This window comes from Chlorella variabilis (genome assembly GCF_000147415.1).
Source record: "Chlorella variabilis unplaced genomic scaffold CHLNCscaffold_1, whole genome shotgun sequence".
Lineage (NCBI taxonomy): Eukaryota > Viridiplantae > Chlorophyta > Trebouxiophyceae > Chlorellales > Chlorellaceae > Chlorella > Chlorella variabilis.
The window spans coordinates 1,615,172-1,637,504 of NW_005435087.1; the positions used below are offsets into that span (position 1 = coordinate 1,615,172).

Below are 22,333 nucleotides of genomic sequence, written 5' to 3' on the forward strand. Positions count from 1 at the left end.
CTGCCAGCGTTGGCTGCGTTGCGCCAGGTCAGACGGGCCACGCAGCCCTTGGCGCCTGCGCCAGGGCAAGGTGGTTGTGGTGGTGTGCAGGCGGCGTGGGGATGCAGGAGGGAGGCTTGCCTGGGCTGGCTAGGTAGGCTGCCTCCCGCTCTTGCAGCCTGCCATGCTGCTGCACCTTCAATCCACCTACCCGGGTTCACAACGACCAGGTTGGCTTGCTTCCCCGGGTCCAGCAGCGCATCCGGCACCTTCTGGTGCACCTTGCTGGTGAGGCTCACGCGCAGCTCATCTTCCTCCATGCTGCACGCTGTGATGAGAGGTGGAGAGCTTGGCTGGCGGCGGCAGGCGCATGCGCCGGGCGGCTGACGAGGCTGCGGCGGCTGCGGCGGGGGCCGACGGAGCGGCGGCCGCGCGGGGTTGGTGGCTGCACTCGCAACAGCGACTAACGAGGCACGGCGCGGCGATGTCTGCGGGTGAGAGAGCTGGAGAGTGGCGTGCCAAAGGAGATAGGGTGGGAGGGCAGGGGTCTCGGCCCCACCCACGATCCTCCCGAGGCAAGACACGCAGACGAGGATCGCAAACTCCTCGCTCCCCCTGGACGGGTTGTCTTCTGTCGCGTGGGTGAGCAGCCAGAGGTTGTTTCATACTTTCCTCGTCGGCCCGCCCGCCACCTGGGCGCCGCCGCACACCTCTCCTCCTCTCCTTTGCTTGTCATTTGTTTGTCAAGCAATTGCAGTATCACACACACACAACAAGCTAATGGGCCAGTATCAGCAGCTCTCAGGATGGCTCGGGCACAAAATGGCCGAAAATGCGCAGCAGCGAGGTCCTGGACACGGGCGGCTCGGCCCTCGAAAACCAGGCCTGGCGGATGGGCGCCTCAATGGTGCCCCAGTCCCCTCGGAAGAACATCCACTCACAGGGGTCATCCACAACCACCTCTGGCACCGAGCTGCCGCTACAGCCGCTGTTGGCAGCAGGCGCGCCGCCGTTGGCTGCCGGCACAACGCCGTCTGCGGAAGTAGAGGACAGGGAGGAGCCCCGAGACGGGACCTGCAGCAGGCTGCGGCTGCCGAGCCGCCGCACAGGCCTGCCGCTACTGACGTAGCCGCTGCCGCTGCCGCTGCCTCCGGGCGCGGCTCTCCCATCCTCTGCTGCATGCTGCCCTGCAAGGCTGAGGGCGCCCAGGCCGGCCTCTAAGCTGTCCGCCTGGCCCTCGTCCCCCTGCTGCTCTGCTGGGGCATCATCCAGGCGCACGGAGCCGTGGCAGTCGGTGGCGCCTGCAGGCGAGGCGAATGGCAGCCTGCCTGAATCAGTGCTGCCAGCTGCTGCCGAGACGGACTGTACACCTCCAGCATCCACCGCGGAGCAGGGGCCCAGCCCCGAGGCCGCCTCACCAATGGGAGCCAGCGCCTCGCCCGCGGCGGCCGCCTCTGCCTCCCGGTGCAGCGGCGGCAGCAGCACGACCCGGCGCGGGCGCCACACGGGGCCCGCCCCGCTGCACAGGTCGTTGCCGAGGAAGAAGTGGCGCAGGACGCGGCCGGGGCGCGGGTAGGTGCCGTGGCCGTGCAGCGCCACATAGGCCGCCACGCGCCCGGTCTGCGGGTCACGCGGCACCTGCGTGGCAGCGGCGGCAGACATGGCGGTTCTGTTCTTAGGTCAGCACAACAACGGTCAGCACAACATCAGCCAGCACAGCAACGGTGGCCAGGCTGGCGTCTTGTGCTTGCGCCGTTCCGTGCCGGCTGGCGTCCGGCGCAAGCGCAGGGGCGCCGGCGCCAGGCCAGGCCTGCCGCCGTGCCCGAGCTCACCTGTGGTCCCGCCACCCAGCAGCCGTCCCGGCAGCGGTGCGCATTGTACCACATGCCCAGCAGCTCCCCAGTAGTCGGGTGCACCCTGCGGGCGGGCAGGCGCCAGAGGTGGGGCAGCGCCACCAGCCGCAACCGCAGCATGCGCGGCGGCGCCACCAGCGGCTTGGCACAAAAAGGCAGCCCGGGCTTGCCCACCTGGCGGTGCAGTGCTCCCAGTCCCCATCGTGGTCACCAGTCTTGATGAGCCCCACCCCACCCACGCGGTACGCGCCGTTGTGCGCATACAGCGTGATGTAGGTCAGCTCCAGCGCCTCCACCGTGCAGCCGTCGGGCCCCAGGATGAGCTTGGGGTGTGCGAAAATGGGCACATCATCCAGCGCCTCCTGCACGGCAGGGAGGGAAGATGCACAAGGCGATAGGGGAGAGGAAAGCTGGGGATGAGCGGCCAAGGGGAACGACCTGAGCAGCTGGCATGGGTGGCCCAGCCAGCAGCCAGCAGCCCACCTGGGGCATGCCCCGGCGGGCGGCAGGGTCGAGGTTGAGCCAGAGGCGGCAGCCTGGCGGCACCGCCCGCTGCGCCTCCAGCAGCAGCGGCGCTGCCACGCTGCCTTGCGGCAGCAGCAGGGCGCTCCTGCCGTCCACCTCTGCCCGCAGCTCGCTGTGCTGCAGGAAGAATTCGGCTGTGCAGGGCATGAAGCGGTCGGCTGGGTGCAGGAAGAAGGCCGGCGCGTGGCGGGCCACCACGCCGCACAGCCAATCCAGGTCGACCCCACCCGCCATTGCGGCGCCCTATTATGTCTTGACACTGGCGCTCCTGCCGCCAGCTGTCGTTATTGCTGTTCAGATGCCGCGCTGCTGCCCTGCGCCGCCTGCTGCTGCGGCTCCTGCTGCGGCTGCTTGCCCTGCTGCCCCCCAAAGAAGCCGTCTAGCCAGGTGGTGATGCGGGTCTGGTTGGTTCCCTGCAGTGGGCACAAGGGGCAGGCAATGTGCATCGCACATGCGGCAGCAGCAGCAGGGATGCGACCGGCGCAGCCAGGTGCACCGCGGCAGCGGCTCCAGCTGGCGCCCCACCCGCTCTCGCGTGTAGCACTCCCAAAAGACCTTGTGCTCCTCGGTGCAGCAGCCCGTGAAGGAGGAGACGAAGGTGCAGGTCTTGAAGCAGGCCACCAGCGCGGCTGCAGTGGGAGGAGCCAGGCGCAGTCGGTCGGGGTTGGTGGCGGGAGGCAGCGGCACGGGTGCCAGTTTGGCAGGCACGGGGCGCAGGCATCGCGCACCGTGCGGATCCACGCAGGCCTGCAGCGCCTCTTCCTTGGTTTTGGGCTGCTGTGGGCTCGGGGGCGGCACGGCTTTCTCGGCCGGGCTCGCCATCAACCGAGGGTGTGGCTCAGCAGAGAGCTGCACGAGCAATGGAGGGCGATTATGCAGCGCAATTGCGGACAGGGCCGTCTTTTGCCTCCCTCCTGCTACGCGCGCTGCCGCTGCCGCATAGGTGACCGCCCGCATCTCATCAGCGGCGAACCTCTCCCGCCACACCCACTGGTTGAGCCTGCTGGCAAACGTGAACTTCAGCGTGGGTCACACACAGCAGCTGGCCTTTGAAGCACATGCTTGTGGAGGCCGCACCGCAGGCGGTGGTGCCGTCGAATGCCCGCCGGCGGCACTTGCTCATTCCCATGGCCAGCAAGCAAACCTTGATGATGGTGGTGCATCTGCCAGGTTTCATGACCGTTCAGCCGCATGTCCTGTTGCATCTGCTCCGTCTGTTTCCTGCGGCGGCGTCTCGCTGCCGCCGCCGCCCCTTTCTACTCCGCCCAATCCGCGCTGTGGCGGTCCGTTTGTGCAATTGTCCCCCCCAGCAGTCAGCCACTGGTGTCCCAATGCAGTGCGCGCACCCTACAACGCCAACTTGTCGAGGGCTCTGCCTCCGGCCGCGGCAGAGCAGGGCGTCCCCTCCACGCCGCGCAGCTTTAGCAGCGTGCTGTCGATCGGCAGGGGTGTCATCCAGCGGCAGCAGCGAGGTCGCAGAGAGCTCCACCAAAACCGGCTCCATCCACGAAACGCTGGCTAATTTGGATTTAATCCTCGGCGTGGAGGAAACAGGAGCCCCCGAGCCTGCCGCTGCAGCAGCCCCGGCACAGCCTGCGACGCCGCCCGTCCCACCCGAGGTGCGCCGCAGCGCTGCCGCCACTGCAGGATAGAGCTGTCCTTTTGCTTTCTCTCCCTGAGCCTCACCTAGCTCCCGCCCGCGCCTGTTGTCCCTCTGCAGTGGGAGGCCCTGCCCGCCGAGGAGCTGCGGCGGCGGCAGCTGCTGGTCCAGCGGCGCACCATGCTGGGGCTGCGCCAGGCGGCGCTGCAGAAGGATTGCGACCAGCAGGAGAAGAAGCTCGCTGCGGCGCAGCAGCGCCTTGCCTCGCTGCAGCTGCAGGCGCGGCAGCTGGCCATGCAACAGCAGCAGCTCCAGGACCAGATCGATCCCGAGGCGGCCGCCGCGGTGCGGCAGGCGGCGCTGGAGATGGCAGAGCGTGCAGAGCGGGAGGGGCGCCGAGATGTTTTCATCCTGCTGGGGTGCCTCATCGGGCTGTACGGCCTGGCAGCCACCTCGATGGCACACCAGGTGGCGGACAGGAAGCGGCGCGTGCGGGAGGCCTGCTTCTTGCAAGAGCCCTGATCTTGAGCGCTGATTGGAATCAGCGCTCGCCTGCCTGCCGCGGCCCTCGTGCGCCGCTACTGCGCTCGCAGAGGCGTTGGTTCGTGCGCATCGAGCGACCGTGTCTTGAACCCTGCCGGCACATTGACCCGTCTTGGGCATCCGTGATGTGCCCCCATCCTCATTGCTAAACCCTCCTCCCTTCTCAAACCTCTTCCCGTCTCCGTAGTGCCGCCATGCGGTGCAGTCCTGTTGTCAGTTTCCTGCCGTCTCAATCAGTGCTGATTAGCTCTGCCCTTGCTCCGCTTTCTGTTTGCAGTCTGCTTTGCTGTCTCTCATCTGATCCGGTTTTCCGGATTTTTGTCGCCCGTGTACTGCTCTGTACCAGGAGTCAGGCTCCAGTTGACCACAACCCTCTGCAGCAGCACGCCTCCGCTGCTGTTGCCCCTGTAATTCATAATACTATCAGGCCACCTGAGGAGCGGAACGGCATGAGGGCGGAGATCGCCCTGTTCAGCATTGCCACATCAGCGGCGCCGGCGGCCGGGTCCAGAAACCTGCCGACAGCTACCGATCCCAGACTTCTGCCAACAAAAGATGCTTTTGCATGATGACGTGCAGCTTGGCTCCCTCTGGCTGAATTGGACGTTTCGACGCACTGCCAACACGCCGCGCAGGCACGTCGTGGCGCAGGGAGGGGCAGTTGCCTGAGGCGGTTTCACCAGAACACTACTTGCACTGTTCCCCTTGCACAGGCTGAAATCAAAACTAGCAGAGATAGACAAATGCAGAAGACTCTCCTTGCACTCGCATTGCTGGCGGTGCTGTCGGTTGGCGGCAGGGTGGCCGCCGCCGAGGAGGTACGAGTGCCTCCCGCCCATCTACCAACCCGCCTGCCTGCCCGCCCGCTGGGCATCCTCAGCTGCCATGCGCTCCCCTGAGCTTATGCAGCTGGCGGAGGACGTCCCCGCCTCTCCAATGGCCATCCGCCAGCTGCTTGGCACGCTGACGGTCAGGAGCCGGGCAGGCACTGCACTAGACAGCGTGCGCTTGCCATCCGCTTTGCGCGCTCCCGCCCACCCGGCTTTGGTGTTTTCCTGCCCAACTCCGCCGCGCAGGTGGAAGCCAAGCAAGGCGATGTGTGGTCCTTCACATCTGTTCGTCGATCCCAGGCGTCCTCGACGACCGACGAGGCTGGGGCCAAGACAAACAGCGTGGCAACCGCATCGGGCCGCGCCTTTGCCTCCAACGGCATCAAGTGCTTCTCCCAAGACTGCACCGCCCCCGTCACTGATGTGAGCCTGGGCAGCGGGCCAGCCAGCCTCGGCATGCGCATGATGATGCATGTCTCTGGCGCAATGCCCTCCCTTTACCCCTCCACTTTACCCCTCCACTTTACCCCTCCACGTGCCACATGCGCGCCGCAGGTTGGCACCGACATCGACGGCACAGCCGCCAGCGCCGAGGCCACTGCCTCGGGGTCCAAGCTTTCTGCCACGACGGTGCGTGGGCCTGGGCGGCCGCCAGCCTCACTGGCAGGCTCCTGTGTGTTCGCTCACCGCCTCCCACTGACACTGCCGCCGCCTGCCTGCTCTCCCCCACCACCTGGGCGCTACACCCAGACCCGCACCTCCTCCACCGCCGTCGCCTACAACCGAGCTGGCAACCTGCTGGCCGCGGCCACGGGCCGCGCCGGCGGCGTCAACCTGCAAGCGCGGGGCAACCCGTCCCGCACCGTGGCCGACATCCAGGTGCGGGGCTGGGGCGGGGGCCCGCCTGTGCCACACACCTAGCATCCAACCGCCAACCACCACTCGCCCACCCCACATCAACCTGCCTGCGCCTGCACCCCTGCCCCACTCTGCGCCGCAGGTGAATGCTGTCGCAGACCAGACCACCGGCCAGTGGACCGGGGCGGGCAACGCCCAGGTGACGCCCACCGAGTCTGGGCTGAGGCGGGTGTACGTCAACGCCCAGGGGCGCGTGGTCACCGGCCTGCTGCCCAGCTGGTATCCCCGCCACCCCGGCAGCCCTTAGTGATGACTGGTACCATGCCTGCTGTATCGCTGTTGATCTTTTATCTTGCATAGCGCTTCACACACATCAGTGTTAATTCTTGCACGTGACCAGCGATCGAATACAATCAGTAAGCATCCAATCAAATGCTGATGATGTAAATTCCAAACAAGCCGCCTGGTGAGAAAAAATGGGCAGGGAGGCGAGGGGGCGCACCCTACTTCTTGCTGCTGCTGTAGCTGTCTGCCGAAATGCGCTCCACAGACGCCTCTCCTTGCTGCTGCTGCCGTCGGCGGCGGCGAGCGCGGCACCAGAGCAGCCCACCGATCACGGCCGCGACCAGCGCTGCGCCGCCGCCCGTCGCGGCGCCCAGCATCGCCATCGGCACGCCGCCTCCCTTGCCGCCGCCGTCGCCGCTGCCGCCGCTGCTGCCGGCTCGGGTGCTGCTGCCGGTGTCCTGCTGGGCGGGCGGCACGACTAGCACCGCCTTTGCGTCGCCAGCAGCCAAGGGCATGGTGAGGCTGGCCTGCGAGTAGGTCAGCTGGGAGGCCTCATAATACTTGTGCCGCATGCTCAGCTGCTGGCCGCCCAGCGGGGTGATGTCGGCGCGGGCGTGGCGGCCATCTGGCGCCAGCAGTACCACGCTGTACCGTGGCTGGCAGGCGCCGCCGCTGCCGGAGCAGCTGAGAGGCGGGGCGGCACTGCTGGCGGCCAGCGGGAGCAGCGGCGGCAGGGTCACCGCGCCCGTCGCCCAGGAGTCGTTGCCCGCTGAGCTGGCGGCTGCGGCTGCCAGCTCAGCGCCGCTCTGCACCAGCACCGTGCGGTTCATGCCGTCTTTCCAAATCACGCTGCTCAGCTGCTGGCCAGGCGGCAGCCGCAGGCGCAGCGTCGGGCCGGCCGCCACGCTGGCGCCGCCAGACGCGCCGCCGTCGGCTGCCAGCTGGCCGGCCGAGCTGCTCAGGGGCTGCAGGTGCAGCCGGCGGCGGCTGCTGGAGGCGGCGCCGGTGGAGGGCTGGGGCGCCGGCGCCACCTCAACCGCAAACTCCAGCCTGCCCTGCGGCGCCGGGGCCGCAGTCGTGAGCACCAGCTGCCCGCACTCCAGGCCTCCAAACCCGCTGTAGTCTGCCCTTCCCATTGCCTCCTGTCCCGGCCACTCGCCGCGGTATCCGTAAAAGGCGGGCGCGGTGTGGTTCCACAGCGGCAGGCCGGGGGCGCCGGAGCAGCCCCCCACCGACTCGAACGACAGCAGCAGCCCGGTGGCGGCATCCCACCAGGCCGTGCCCTCCTTGAGAAGCGCAAAGGCGCTCTGCCTGCGGGGCGGCGGGGTGGGGCGGGGCAGCGGTCAGCGCAGCAGGCTCGTGCCTGGGTCGCGTCGGTGGGTGTGCTGGCAGGAGCCTCAGGGCCCTCCATGACTTTAAAAACCACATGCCCCCGGCACTCGCCTGGGGAAGCCGCCCTCTGGGCCGGGCAGCGCATCCGGCCAGTCGCCAATGATCACATTAAAGTCCAGCATTCCGCGGTGGTCCGCCCACTGGCCTGCACCCCGAGGCACGCCCAGGCAGGCAGGCAGCCAGGTTGGTGAGCAGGGCGGGCCCGGGAGCGATATCCCAGCGCTGACCCAGGCAGCAGCGGCAGCATCCTTTGCAATCTGTTCACTTGTGCACAGGCCGCCAGCTGCTCTGCCCTCCCGCTGCGCTGCACAGGCTCACCTGTGGCCGGGTCTCTCCGTACCACCTCCACAGACAGCCCCCGCACGTTGTGGCGGCTGCCCTGGGGAGTCAGCTGGCCGCCAGAGGTGCTCACATCCTGCAGAGATGCGGCAGAAGTGCAGCTGAGATGCGGCGCAGGCTGGTGGCGGGCAGGCGGGCAGGCGAAGCTGGGCGAGGCATGAGCTGCGGCGTCATGCCTCAGCCGCCTACCTCCCAGTGCGGCGCGGAGCGGAAGCCCACCACCAGCACCTCGTCCTGGCCGCGCTGGATGCTGAGGGCCATGAGGTTTCCTCGCGACTCGGCCCTATCAAAGGGCCACAGCACGAGGCGGCGCCGGGATGGGACCGCCAGGTCAGCAGGCGTCAGCACAGCGCGCTCGCCGCCGCTCAGCCACCCCGCCATTGTTCGGTAGTAGAGGCCGTAGTCGCCCTTGCCAGCCGCCATGATGTCGGTCTGGTCGCTGCAAGTGGGTGCAGGCAGGGCAAGGCAGGGCGGCATGGTCATGGGGCACCGCCACCTCAGACAGCAGGCGCCGGCGAGGCTTGCGCAGGAGGGGGGACGAGGAGAGGGTGGGCCGATGGCGGCAGCGGCAGCACAGAGGCGCGCCTCGGGGCGCCCGCAGGGCGAGGGGCGGCAGGCGGGGAGCCCACCTGTATCCGCTGGTGGTGGTCTGGCCGGGGCCCAGCGGGTCGGCGGGCGCAGACGTGGCGCCCTGCAGGCGGTACATGTTGGCGTGGCGGAAGCCCAGCCGGTGCCCCGTCTCGTGCACGGCGTAATAGTAGCTGGGAAAGCACTGGGTGATGACCGCGCCCTGCAGTGGGCAGGCGTATCAGGGGTTTTCAGGGGGTGGCGGCTGTTGTTGTGGGGGTGGCCCATGGGCGGCGATGCGCCTCATCGGCTGTTGGCGGCATCGGCATGCGCAGTCCCGGCACCCGGCAGCTGCCGCTTTTACCCCTGCAGCCCTGCCGCCGCTCCAGGCACGGAAGGGGGGCAGGCGGTGGTTCGCCAGCGGGGCCAGTACCAGGTACATCCAGGGTGCCTCGCCCGCATCGGCCAGCGCCTGCGAGGAGAGGAGGGCAGCCAGGCAGCACAGGGCACGCAGCAGGCTCGGGGGGCCACCAGCGCTGGAAACAGCGCAGCCGCCAGCGCTGCAGATCATTGCCATGGACCCTGCTTGCTGCACGGCAGAGCTGCGGCTGCCCCGGCAGCCCACCTGCTTGGCAGGTGCCTCGTAGTAGGTGAAGTTGTCGGCAGCTGAGAAGGCGTCCCGTTCGATGTACGTCTCTGACAGGACCGCCACCTCCCCCAGCGACAGCTGGCCGTAGGAGGCGGCTATCAGCGCCTGGTTGTAGGCATCCAGCATGCCTGCACAAACTTGGAGGGAAGAAAGTGCGGCTTGCTTGAACCAGGCGGACAGACGGCCAGCTGCTTCCAAGGGGAGGTCAAACTGCCAATGTGCATGCCGAGCAGCCACAGGACCACAAGCAGGACCGCTCGTGCTTGCCTGTCTGCCGGATCAGCTGGAGCGTGCCGTCCCGAGTGCACACGGTGGAGCACACGCCGCCTCCGGCGCTTGGCAGCGTGTGTGGGGACTGGTCCTGCCAGCCGCTCCAGTGCTGCTGGCAGGCGATCTGCACCAGGGGCGGGGGCGCAGTCCTGCATTGTGTCCAATGTTTTGGTGCAGCCGTCCCTAAATTCCAGCCCAGAGCTGGGCAGCAGCCACCCACCTGGTCCGTGCTGGTGACCCAGTCGAAGCCGGCAGGCACAAACGCCAGCCGCTTGCTGCGGCCCCTGCTGGCCGCCGCCAGGGCGGAGGTGGTGCCAAAGAGCACGGGGGAGCCTGCAGGCGCAGCGGGCAGCCGGGAGGGGTAATGCAGCGCACGGAGGGGATACTCCACCCTGATGAGCTAACCAAACCCATGGATGAGCCAAGGAGCAGCGGTGCACCAACCTGCGCCCGCCAGCCGGGTGTCTTGGCAGGTGGTCAGGGAGAGGGGGCTGGGGCGCACCGGCGGCGCCAGCACGCCATAATCAAACAGCCGCTCAGCCTCGAGATCCGCGCTCTGCACCAGGCAGGCGGGCGGGGCGCAGAGGGCGCAGGCGCTCTCATGCATGCATGAGCAGCAGCAGCGCATGCCGGCTGTCAGGCTGCTCTTGCTGATGCTGCACCGGGGCAGCGAACCGCACTGTCGGCGGCGGCGGCGGCAGCAGCAGCAGCGGGGCCTACCTGCCAGTAGTCGTCAGACCAGCCCAGCGCTGCCGCCTGCTGGGCGGCGGTACCATCGCGGTACACTGTGTCGGAGATGGGGCGCCCCAGCTGCTGGGCCACGGGCACCGCGCTGTGGCGGCAGCACGGGGCAGCGCCCTTGCTGTCCCCCTGCTTTCTGACCAGCAGGGCGTGGTCGTGGGTGGCAGTGTGGCCCTGCATGCTGGTCACCTGCAGGCGCAAGGTGAGGTCAGGGCGACTGCTTGCATGGCCACAGCCATCCAGCAGCCGTCCAGCCATCCAGTAGAGGCAGCCTCTTACTTCGATCCTCACGATGTAGCGCCCAGGCTTGGCAAAGGTGGCGCTGGCGGCCAGGGCGGCGGGCTGGCCCGGCGGCGCAGCGCCAGCCGCCTCCACCACCCTGTCGCCGCACTCGGCCGCGGTGCAGCCCTCGGGCGCCAGGCCGAAGAAGGTGAGGCGGATGCGGTGGGCGTGGCCAAGTGCCCCGCCGCTGGGAGTGGCGGTGACAGCCAGGCTCACTGGCTCGCCCACCACAGCGTCACCGGCCGGCTGATGCTGCACTGCGACCGTGGGCGGCGCCGCTTGCTGGGCCGCAGCAGCCGCCAGCTCTTGCCGCAGCTCCTGCAGGGGCTGCCCCGTCAGGGTGCGGTTGCAGGGGAGGATTCCATCGGACACGAACACCGCCGCCAGGTCGGCTCGTGCCGAGAGCGCCGTGTCCAGCCTGGCGCCAATGACCACAGCGGGGCCCAGCAGGCCGCCGCCGCTGGCGCTGCCGTCGCCGGCTCCAGCCAGCTGCTGCAGCAGGGCGGCGCTGCTGCCGCTCCGCGGCGTCAGCTGGCGGCCGTTGGCACAGGCGGCAAAGCCGCCGCTCGGCGGGTCTTGGGTCAGCAGCAGGGCCAGGCTGGAGCCGTCGGTGGCGCTCGCTGCCGGCAGCTGGTAGCTGACGCTGCCAGCCGTGCCGGGGCTGGTCAGGAGCAGGCGCTGGGTGGGGCAGTCGAGGAACACATCCACCTCAGCGCTGGCGCCGCCTCCAAAGCCCAGCAGGGCGCCCTGCTGCCGCGCGGAGCAGTCCAAGGCGGACAGCAGGAGCAGCAGGGAGAGGCGGTGGGCGTCGGTGGGCAGGGAGAAGGCGGGGAAGGCGGCCCGCAGCACCTCGGCCTCCCCGCACTCCTGCAAACAGGCCGCGGATGAGTGAGTCTGAGCGAGGCTGGGCTCAGTATGGTGACTGCATAGGGGGTGATCCCAGGCTGACAAGGCCCATGCATGCCCAGCATGCCCGGCGCCCTCCCCTCACCTCTCCGCTGTCGTCAAACTGGTTGGGGACCAGGCGGAGCGGCTGGCCGGCTGGGAGCAGCGCCGCCACGCGGGCGCTGGCGCTGCTGTGCGCCGCGGCCTCAATCAAAGTGGCATCCAGCAGTGCCGGCAGTGGAGCAGCGAGCAGAGCGGTGGGTGACGATGGCGGCGGAGGGGGGCTGGCAGGGACGGAGGGCGCAGGTGAGGGCGGCGGAGCGGTGGCAGGGCCGGGCGGCAGGGCCGGCTCCGGCTGAGGGCTGGGAGGCTGGGCCTCCAGCGTGTCTGGCGCCCACGAAAGGTTGTCCTGCTGTGCCGGGGCCCCTGCCACTTCCGCTGGCAGCTCAGCTGGTGGGAGGCTGGGAGGCGCTGCCAAGGCGGCGGCGCCTGGAGAGTCGGACAGCGCCCCGCAGAGCCTCACAGCAATCGTCAGCCAGACGAGGAGCCGCATGCCGGCGGCCTGCTTGTGAGGGGGGAGAGGGGGCGGCGCCCTGTGCATGGGCGACGGCGGGATGGCGGAGTTGAAGGCGCCCCGCGCAGGAGGCGAAGCTGCTGGTGGGATTGCAATCAATCGAGCAAATTGAACTGAGGAAATGCCCTGCGGAAGGAAAACTTTTTGCAAGTTTGTGCCACGTGGATGATGTGCATGTTTCGAGGCACGCACAAGTATGAACGAGGCACCTCGAAAAACAGCGCGGAACAATGCGGAAATCTCTTCCGCGTTTTGACGCCTCCCAAGGAGCATCAGGCCCTGACGACGCCGGCTGTGGTGCCCGCGGCGGCGCCCTCCAGCAGCAGCTGCCAGCCCTCGCCAAAGGCGCGCCCGAAGCGTTGCGGCATGTCCAGCTTCTGCTCCAGCTTGCCGTCGTAGTGGGAGAACATGGACCAGACCTGCGAGCACGGTAGGCAGGCAGCGGGCAGCGCACGCTGTCTAGCGGCAACAGGGGTCTGGCGGACAGGCAGGCAGGCAGGCGGGGTGGGCAGTCGACCCGTCCACAGCCATCGACCAGCCACCAGCCGGCACGCACGCAGCGCGGCGGCCAGCGCACCTGGCGGCACTGCCTGTGTGCCAGGTGGCGGTCGAAGAACTTCATCCTCTCCTGCGTCTTGGGGTGCACCTTGTGCTCGCAATGCGCATCCAGCAGGTGCACCGGCACCGGCTGCAGGCAGGCGGGGGCCGCGGGCACGCAGGCAGGGCAGGGGCCGAGGGGTGGGAGGCGGACGGGGGATGCGTCGGCGCGAGCTGCCCGCCAGCGCTGCACACCGGGCCGTCCCGTCGCTGCCGCCACCTCGCACGCCCCTCCACCCGGGAGCACACCTGCCTCGACCCCACTCCCTGGCACCACCCTCCCTACGCACCCCTACCTGAAACAGGCGCAGCGGCTGCACCCGCACATGATAGTCGAATCCCTTGGCGGGGAAGCCAGGATCCAGCCCCACGCCCCACTCCACAACCTGCAGCCAGCCAGGCCAGGCGGCAGGGCGTGTTGCAGGTCTGGACGGTAGTGGGGAAAGGGCGTTGAGTGGGGTGCGGAGTGTGTGTACGTGGGGGGAAGGACCTGCCTCCACCATGCAGCACAGCACGGCAGCCTCCTCGCCACACCCGCCCGCCCACACAGCCCATGTCAGCGCAAGCCGCCACCCGGCGCCGCCCCGGCCTCACCCTGAAGCAGCCGTACAGCACTTTTTCGTCCAGGCTGTGCATCAGCGCCATCATCCCCTCCTGAAGCCCCTCCAGGTCCAGCTTGCTGCACGCAGTACCGCAGCATGGTGACGCAGCGGGACGGCGACACCACGACGCTCCGCATCAGCATGAAGCGGCATGAACTAAACAGGCAGCAAGCCTTTGCCGCGGCAGCGACTGAAGGGCTCGCTGCCTGGGCAGGCCACACGGAAAGGAGGCAGCAGCTTGGGGCCCCTTTCCACGACAGGCCCGCGGCAGCTCCGCAGCACGGGCACCCACTTGTTGCTGACAAACACGCATCGCTCCATGCAGGTGCTGAGCGTCTCGCGCTTGGAGATGAAGATGCGGCCGTGGCGGATGGACTCGGGCAGCTGCCCGGCAGCTGCCGCGCCGCCGCCTGCCGCGGGCAGCAGCGTGGCGCCGGGCCAGCCGCCCGCCGCTGCCAGCCGCTGCTGCAGGGCGCGCCTGTGGGCCTTAGCCGCCGCTGCCGCAGCGGGGTCGCGGCCAGGAGTGGGCAGCGCGCCGGGAGCGGCAGGGGCCCACCGCAGCTCTTGGGCCTCAGGTCTGCTGTGGCTGCAGACGGGAGGTGCGGCATATGTATGAGAAACGAGAGACGGTAGCAAGCAAGCAACATCGGAGGAATGAAGGCATGTGGGGCATGGCTGTAACCCATTTCATCAAGTAAGTCGCAGAGCAAGTGTTGGCAGCCGCAGCAGCATCAGCACACACACCTTGCCAGCACCGAATGGCAGTCGCGCAGCAGGATGTGGTGGGTGGGCTCGCGTGGTGGCGCCGGCGGCCGCCGCTCGGCGGCATGCTGCTGCTGCAAGGGGGGCACTGCCGCCGAGTCCGGCCGGCGCTGCTTCTCAGGGGGCACACGCTCGGCGGTGGCAGCAGGCGGCGCAGGCTCTGCTGCCGACCACGGCCGCTTATTGCCAACGCTGCTTCCTGGCCGATCGTCTGCTGCTGCTGAGGCGACGAGGGCGGCGGGCGCCGCTGCGGGGACCGTCTTTGGGATGCGGAACGGGGTGGCTGCTGCCGCAGGCTTGGCCGCTTTGCCTGCTGCAAGGGCCGCAGCCTTCGGCGGCTGCTCCACAGCGATGGCACGCTTGGGGATGATGAAGGGCACCTTGGCGGTGGCAGGAGGGGCAGGGGCGCCGCTGGCGGCTCCTGCTGCCGCCGCCGCCACCTGCTTGGCGGGCTGCTCCCCACGGTTCCGCTGGGAGGCTGCTTTCCGCTTGCGCTGCAGCAGCGGCTGCTGCTCCTCCTCCTCTGATGACGTCCCTGCCGCCGCCTCGGCCTCCCTGCGCCGCTTCTTCTCTCCCTTCTGGGTCACATGCTTGGGACTGATGCCCTGCTGCCGGTGCTGCTGCTGCTTTTGAGGGCTGGTCGGGTAAGCTGTCCGAGCTGCTGCTTTCTGCTGCTTGTGTGGGCTGGTCGGCTCAGCCATGGGAGCTGCGGCTTTTTGCTGCTTCTGCGGGCGGGGCGGGCTCTGCTTCTTGGCCTCAGGCTTCTGCTGCTGCTGCTGCTGTTGCTGTGAGGGGGCTGCTGTGAGGGGCTGCTGTGAGGGAGCTTCCAGATCAGGAGCTGCTGCATCCTTCTTCAGGAACTGCTGTGCCGCAGGCTGCACCGCGGGCGCAGCTCCCGACTGAGCATGATGCGGGGGCGGGGCAGCAGCCTCAGGCTTGGAGGCGGCAGCAACAGCTGGCGCCTGCTTCCCAGGCGCATCTTCCTGTCGCTGCTTCTCCTGCTGTGGAGGCGGGGGCGGAGCAGGGACAGCCTCCTCCTGCTGCTGCTGCTGCTGTGCTGCTGGCCCGTTATCTTCTGGCTTCCGCTGCGCCTCAGCCTGCTGCTCCTGCTGCTGCTCCTGCGCTACCTTGAGCTCCTGCCGTGGCTGCTCCGTCTCCTGCTGCAAAGGGGCTTGGCTTGGCGGCTGGTGAGCAGCTGGCTGCGCTGGTGATGCCGGTTTCGGGAGCATCGCCTGCTGCTCCTGCTGCTCAGGCTCGCCCTCCTCCTGGCTCCCCTGCAGCGACTGCTGCTGCGGTGGTATGACCGGCCGCACCTTTGCCTCCTGCTCCTGGCTGCCTTGCCGTGACTGCTGCTGCGGTGGCGGTGGTATGAGTGGCTGCAGCTTTGCCTCCTGCTCCTGGCTCCCCTGCCGAGACTGCTCCTGCGGTAGAGGTGGACGCTGCATGTTTGCCTCCTGCTCCTGGCTGCCTTGCCGTGACTGCTGCTGCTGCTGCTGCGAGGGCGACTTGCCAGCTTTTGCGCTGCGCTCCTCGCTGCCATGCCGCTGGTCTCGGGGCGATGGCATCTCCCTGTCGCCTATCACCGCCTGCTGCCACCAGCGTGTCTTGCTGAAATCGCCAGAGCCTGGCTTGACCGGCCTGCCGCCGCTGCTGCCACCCCTGCTGCCAGAAGAGGTGGCGGCGCGAGCAGCAGCCGCCGCCTGCTGCTTCATCTGCTTTGCCGCTGGCGCCCCGCCTGCCGCTGGAGCAGCGGCAGCCTGCTGGGGCGGTGCTGCGGCTCCTGGCGCCTGCCCTCCTCCCGCTGCTGCCCCTCCCTTTGCCAGCTCCTCTCTCTCTGCGCCAGCCTTGGCCTGCCCGGCCGCTGCAGCTGTGGCTGGCGGCGAGGCCGCTGGTGCGGCAGCAGGGGCTGCTGCCACCGCCTCCCCTTCTGGCGCCGCTAACGCCGCCAGGTCCAGGCCCCGGCAGGGAGTTGGGATGTACACACCCTGCTCACTATTGTGGATGTACAAGCAGTACTGGTGACCGCCACAATCTGCGGCACACCAGGGAGCGGGATGGGCACCTGGGGCTCAGACGCCGGGCAGCACTGCTGCTGGCATGATGTGCTGCCTCCGCATGGCGATGACGGCGGCTGCAAGCATGCCACCCTTTCGTGCTCCAAACACACAAGCAGGAAGGATGGCGGGCCTCCTGGCCTGCCGCCCACCCACCGTGGTGTCGTCTTTCCCGGACACACCAAACTCTGTGGGCTCCAGCCACTCCCCTCACGCCAGGCACAGGGACGCGGCAGGTGGGCACAGCGGCCAGGCGGGGTGGGCCAGCTGGTGGGCGGTCGGGCCTGGGCAACGAGGCCTCGCATACAGGCATCAGAGGCAGGCTGGCTGCTGCATGTGTGCAAGCATGCTGGATGGCTGCACGCAGCTGCCCGCCCTGCCCGCCACAGCCAAGCACAGCCGCCGCCGCACTTGATCCAGCTTCGTAGCTGACTTGCAACAGGAGCAGCGGGCCGTCATCAAGCGCCGCTGCAGCAGCGGGGCAGCAGCGGGGCAGCGGCTGTCGGTGTGAAGGGCTCCCCCGCAACTCGCAGCACACGGCCCAGCCAGCCAGAGCCCCCGGCGCAGCCTGCCCGCGGCACTTGCGGGCGCCCACCCGGCCCGCCTGCCGGCCCACCCCACCCACCGATGATGGTCCCATCACAGAACTGCCCCTTTTCATGCCACCACACGCTGGCTGTCTTGTTGAGCAGCCCCTTGGCCAGCTGAGCGCACGAGGCTTCCTCCCAGGGCGGGTACAGGCTGTTGTTGCCGGGCGCCGGCGGGGACGGCGGCGGCGCCGCGCTGGCCTTGCTGCCCACGCCGCCACTGCCGCGCCGCGGCATCTTGGGCGGCTTGCCGCTGCTGGCGGGGCTGGCGGCCTTCTGGCCGCGCATGGGCTGCCGAGCCCCTGCGCCTGCGCCTGCGCCTGCCGCTGCCGCTGCGGCTGCTCTGCCCGCCTGGCCTGCTGCTGCCTTGCCCTTCTTTGCCATCCACACGGAATTGCCGCCCTGGTGCTCCCGCTGGAAGTGCTTCCCAGCATCCACGCTAAACTCGGTAGAAACCTGCACACCGGCCACATGCCGGCGCCAATCGCCAGCGCCCAGTGCAGCGTTGCTGGCATCCAAGCAGCGCAGGACAGGGCAAGGCGGCGGGCTTGGGCGGGCCAGGTGTGCGGCGGCGGCGACTGGGCGCATCCCGGCCTGCTGTCAAGCTCGGGGCGTGACGCGCAGCGTGGCGTGGCGATTGACCGCGGTGCAGCCTTGCATCCCAGCTGCTGGCTGCACCCACCTGGCCGGGCGGGTTCCTGTTGGTCTTGAGGGAGGGGAACAGCTCCAGCAGCGGGCTGCCCTGGGCGAGCAGCTGGTTGATCGTCGCGCCGTGCGGGAAGTGGTGCGTCAGCACGTGCCACAGGCACCACTTGAGCGTCTTCTTCTTGCGGCCGCTGTCAAACGGGTTTGGAAGCGCGGCGGCCTCGCCGCCGCCGCTCGCCTCCTCCGACGCCATCCCTGCTGCGGGCAAGCGGCGCGGCGGCGGCAATGGAGCGGCGAGACTGTGGCTGGGGCAGTCGCGACGCAGCCACCTCCTGCCAAAAATCACACACCTGCGGCCCCTCTGATCTGCTACTGTCCCGCACAAACCAAAACAGCAGCGCAGAAGAGAGAGAGAGGGAGCGTCACCCCAGCAGTGGGCCAGGCGGGGGGCGACGGACCCTGTTCAGATGGTAACTGAAGGATGGGCCGGAAAGGGCTTGAAGCTCGAATCGATTTGCGAGCTGAGGTGGCGAGCAGGACGCCAATGAACAAGGTGGGTTCTGCTCGTGAAACAGAAACAGCTCAAGCGGAGCAGCCCATCGCTCAAAACAGGCTTGCCTCCGATCGCTGCTCGGCGCAAAGGTCGTCTGGCCTCGCCTCTTCTTCACCCTCAGTCGCCCTCCTTCCGAGCAGTCTTGAGGACAGGCTGGGCGGCAGGATCAGGTGACGCTCGTGCGTTGCAGTCGCTGTGCGGCAGCAAGCTGTAAGTTGCAATTTAGGGACGGCGGCGCGAGCGACAGCGCTGCACGCCGCCCGGACTTGAGCCGCCTGGATTGAACCCCTATATGCAGCCCCGCAATGGCAGCAGCAGGGCAGCGACAGGGAGCGCCCATTGATGCGGGTGTGTGCCTGTCCATGCACCAGCCCTGGGCCTCTCTGCTGGTCTATGGCATCAAACGCATCGAGGGCCGTGGCTGGCCCACCGAGCACCGCGGCCGCCTGTGGATTGCCGCCACTGCCAAGCAGCCCACTCCCCAGGAGATCCAGGTGCGAGGCCATAGCCTAGGCGATGCTGGAAGGGTCACCCTCAGCGGGATGGCAGGAAGGACCCACGCTCCCAGTTGCTGCAACACCCCCGTGCGCGTGTGTGCCCGCCCGCCTTCCCCGGGTCGCTGCCCCCGACCTTGCACAGTGCAGGAGATGGAAGAGTTCTATCGTGCCGTGCATGGCAGTGGGGGCCAGCAAGCCGTCGAGTTGCCGCCCGCCTACCCGACTGGCGTGCTGCTGGGATGCGTGGACGTCGTGGGTTGCCTATCAGTAAGCCGCCGCGGCGGGAGTGGAGACGGCTCCCGGGCGGCAGAGTGCCGTGTGCCGTTGCGCTGCACAGCGCTGCGCCCAGCCGCGCTGCCTGAGCTTTGCCTCCTGCTGCAGGCGGAGCAGGTGGAGGCGTGGGAGGGGCTGCCGGGGGGCCTGATAGCTGAGGTGGGCAGCCCATACTGCTTTCTGTGCCAGGCGCCGCAGCGCCTGGTTGTGCCTCAACAGATGCGCGGCTTCCCCAAGATTTTCCAGCTAGAGAAGAAGGTAGGAGCATGCTGAGACCGTGTCTCCCTCTGCTGATTAAAAAACGTGTTAAAAAGGCTTGGTTGGGGCCGCTCTGTGTGTTTCTTCCATGTACTGGCATCAGCTGGGTCCCACCTCGCAGAGTGTGCTCACGCTCTGAAGCACCCTCTTGCTCCTACGCTGCCTGGTGCCGCCAACAGATCCACAAGACTGCGCAGCTTGGCCTGAAGCCTGCCCCCAACGGCCGGGATTTTGGTTGGGCGGCGTTTGGCGCGGCGCCGGTGGCGGATGCCCCTCTGCCTCCCTCGCAGGCGAGCGCCCGGCTGCCGCGCTGCGCAGGCGCCAGCCAGCCGGGGAAGCATGCAGTGCACCTCCTCGGCGTGCTGGGCCGCCATCCCAAGCAGGTCCAGCGCTGCTTCAGGCAGGCTGTCCTGACCTGTGCCTGGCCGCAGAGCACGCACAAGTACCAAGAGCTGCAGAGGAAGATGGATGCCGCTCGGGGCGCACCCGGTGCTGCTGGCGACAGCCAGCGGCCATGCAGAGCAGCAGATGGAGGCGAGGAGGAGGGTGGTGGGCACGGCCCGGTCGCGAAGACGAGCGGTAGCCAGTCACCACGCGCAGCCGCTGCGGCGGCGGCGGCCGCCGCTGTAGCGGGCCTGCCGCGCGCCGTGGCCCTGCAGCAGCAGCAGCAGGATCCCCGGCGCCGCCTGCGGGCTGTGCAGAAGAAGCTGCGGCAGATTGCGGTGCTGGAGGAGCGGCAGCGAGAGCGCTGGGCAGCGCAGCTGCTGCCCGAGGAAGCGGCCAAGCTGGCGCAGCGGGAGCAGCTGGAGGCGGAGGCGGCGGCGCTGCAGGCCGAAGTAGGCTGACCTGCACCCCACACTTCCCCACACTTCGACCCCATGCATGCATCCTTGCCGATGGGTCCGTGACTACCACCCAATGCCAAACAGCGGGGTGGCTCTCAGTTCACACCAGGTGGAGGGGCAAGAATAGGGTTGGCACGTGCAGAGAAGAATCAATAACTGGTTGTGTTGATCGGGGATCAGGCCGTTATGGCGTGGGGTTGGGGAAGCGCCTGTGCACGGCATCCACCGCCTGCAGCAGCCCCTCATCCAAGGGCGGCTGCCGCGCCGCATCTAGCAGCTCCTGCAGCTGCCGCGAGCTGGTGGCGCCCACCACCGCGCTGGCCACAAGCGAGTGGGCCAGCACAAAGCGGAGCGCCAGGCTGGCGCCTGTCAGGCCCCAGTCCGCTGCGAGCCGGCAGTAGGCTGTCACTGCGCGGAAGGTGGCAAGCAGATGCAACAGGTGGTGATGCATGGCAAAGCAGCGGTGCAAAGCAGCGGCGCACCCTCTGTACCCCAGCCCGCCACCCCGCCGCTCACCCGCTACATGCACATTGGGTTTTGGCCCGTACCGCGACTCCGCCTCAGCGTACTGCCCCCGGTACTTGTTCAGCCTGGGAGAGGGAACAGGGAGGGGCACGGGTGTGCCTAGGTCGAGCAGCTGGATGCCTGCTGCACTTCTGCCTGCCACCTCACCCCGCCCTGCCACCCCATCCCACAACAGGCTTGCCAGGCCCGGCGCCTCACCTGGCGTCTGGCGGGCCGCCCCCTGCTGCCAGGTACTTGCCGGTGAGCAGCCCCATGGCCAGAGGGGAGTAGGCCAGCAGCGACACGCGCTCCGCGTGGCAGCACTCTGCCAGGCCCGCGTCAAACGTGCGGCACAGCAGGCTGTAGGCGTTCTGCAGCGACACAATGCCGCCGGGCAGCTCGGGGCGGCCCCGAGCTGCACAGCAGGCAGGCAGGCAGGCAGGTGCCGGGGGTTGGCGACAGGGCGGCAGGATGGGTGGGGCAGGCCGACGAGAACGTCGGACAGCGCAGCGCTGCGCAGCTGGAGGCCGTGGGCAGCCGGCACTGGGTGCTGCACATGCTTCTGGGCATGAGCAGCCACTGCCTGCCAACCTCCTGACCGCTCACCCAGCTGGCAGAAGCGCATGAGGCCGTAGGGCGTCTCGTTGCTCAGCCCCACGTGCCGCACCTGCACACGCCGCACATGGCTGCCCGGTGCGTCTGATGGAGAGTGGCTAGCTTGAGCGGCGGCTCGCCGGCCAGGCCCAAGCCTTGCCGCCCGCACGCCTGCCCGGCAGCCAGCCGCCCACCTTGCCCGCCTCCACCGCCGCCGCCAGCGCCCCCAGCTGCTCCTCGAAGCTGGCTGCGGCATAGGCCATGGCTGGGTCGTAGTCAAGGTCTCCAAACATCGGCACATACCTGCAGCAGGTGGGGGGGTGGGGGAACGGGGTGACGAGGCAGGCTGCCGCAGGTGGCGCGGCGGCAGGTCAGCAGAAAGCCAGGCCAGCTGCGGCACACCACAGCGCAGCCCAGCGCAGCGCAGCCCCTGCCTGTCTGGCCAGTGCAGCTGCAGCAGGTCCACATAGTCGGTGCCTAGCCGCCGCAGGCTGGCATCCAGCGCGGCGGTGATGTTGGCGCCATCCAGGCGCGCCGGCCCGCCGCGCAGCCACCCCATGCCGCCCGGCCCCGACACCTTGGTGGCAACCACCAGGTCGCAGCGCGGGCGCAGGCGCTGCCGCCGCAGCCACGCCCCCAGCACCTCCTCCGACCGGCCCTGCAGCGGGCGGCATCGGGGGCGTGGGAGCGCGCGGGCGAGCACGAGTGCGGCAGTCGGGCGCACCAGGCGAGGGCCCAGCAGGCAGCTGCCGGCAGCAGCGCAAGGCCGTCCAGGCGCAGGCATCCTTGTCGCGCCTGTGTGGCGGCAGCCTGCGGCACGGGGTACATCTCTGCTGTGTCAAAGCAGTTGACCCCCGCATCGGCAGCCAGGCCTAACAGGCGCTCCGCCTCCGCCGGCGGCGTGCTCTCGCCAAACAGCATCGTGCCTGCAGGGGCAGCGAGGTGAGCAGGGAGGGAGCACACTTGCGTTGATCGGGTGCAGCAGTGTATGTGTGTTGGGGGGAGACAATGGTGGGACGGGAGAGGGAGAAGTCGTCGCGTGGCGGCCGCGGCGCGGCAGCGGCGGCGGCCCGCACCCAGGCAGAGCGAGGAGACGCGCAGGTCGCTGCTGCCCAGCTGCCTGAGCTCCATGCTGGCTGCTACCACTCTCCGTCTCTTGCGTGGGGGCCGCGCTGGGGGCCTGGCTACGCCGAACGCCGCCCCGCATGTGTCTAAGGTGGTGCATTGCATATGGGGCGCCTCAATTCGACAACCGTACGTCATTTACATGTCTGTGCCGATGGTAGGGAGCTGTTCGCGCCTGGTTTTCTGCTATGCAGCCACGTGCCGACAGCCTGTATTGCTAGTCTCTAGCGAGTCGCCCTGCAGGCAGCACATCGCTCGGTGATGT

General features: G+C 68.7%; 4 protein-coding genes across 4 annotated transcripts; 1 reads left to right on the top strand and 3 right to left on the bottom strand.

The window, feature by feature from the left end:
* Positions 1-780: 780 nt before the first annotated feature.
* CHLNCDRAFT_133315 (hypothetical protein) lies at positions 781-2,591 on the bottom strand (the record flags this gene model as incomplete). The annotated part of the gene is made up of 5 exons (XM_005852097.1): positions 781-1,280; positions 1,398-1,617; positions 1,812-1,896; positions 2,007-2,194; positions 2,316-2,591. The coding sequence occupies 5 exons, from the start codon at positions 2,589-2,591 to the stop codon at positions 781-783; spliced, it is 1,269 nt and encodes a 422-aa protein (XP_005852159.1).
* A 4,100-nt stretch (positions 2,592-6,691) lies between these two features.
* Positions 6,692-17,672, bottom strand: CHLNCDRAFT_133319 (hypothetical protein; the record flags this gene model as incomplete). Its single annotated transcript, XM_005852098.1, has 23 exons — positions 6,692-7,780; positions 7,913-8,010; positions 8,184-8,280; positions 8,394-8,643; positions 8,834-8,994; positions 9,136-9,243; positions 9,397-9,548; positions 9,658-9,814; positions 9,911-10,023; positions 10,135-10,246; positions 10,411-10,620; positions 10,723-11,580; positions 11,705-12,160; positions 12,457-12,591; positions 12,750-12,860; positions 13,066-13,155; positions 13,364-13,448; positions 13,664-13,957; positions 14,116-16,165; positions 16,340-16,396; positions 16,599-16,655; positions 16,813-17,230; positions 17,457-17,672. The coding sequence occupies 23 exons, from the start codon at positions 17,670-17,672 to the stop codon at positions 6,692-6,694; spliced, it is 7,374 nt and encodes a 2,457-aa protein (XP_005852160.1).
* Positions 17,673-18,277: 605 nt separating this feature from the next.
* Positions 18,278-19,845, top strand: CHLNCDRAFT_133320 (hypothetical protein; the record flags this gene model as incomplete). Its single annotated transcript, XM_005851769.1, has 5 exons — positions 18,278-18,466; positions 18,617-18,721; positions 18,851-19,000; positions 19,180-19,260; positions 19,432-19,845. The coding sequence occupies 5 exons, from the start codon at positions 18,278-18,280 to the stop codon at positions 19,843-19,845; spliced, it is 939 nt and encodes a 312-aa protein (XP_005851831.1).
* Positions 19,846-20,029: 184 nt separating this feature from the next.
* On the bottom strand, positions 20,030-22,074 carry CHLNCDRAFT_48407 (hypothetical protein; the record flags this gene model as incomplete). Its single annotated transcript, XM_005852099.1, has 8 exons — positions 20,030-20,253; positions 20,362-20,435; positions 20,569-20,720; positions 20,906-21,016; positions 21,138-21,246; positions 21,282-21,601; positions 21,763-21,869; positions 22,020-22,074. 8 exons carry the CDS (start codon positions 22,072-22,074, stop codon positions 20,030-20,032), a joined length of 1,152 nt encoding a protein of 383 aa, XP_005852161.1.
* Between the last annotated feature and the right edge of the window lie 259 nt (positions 22,075-22,333).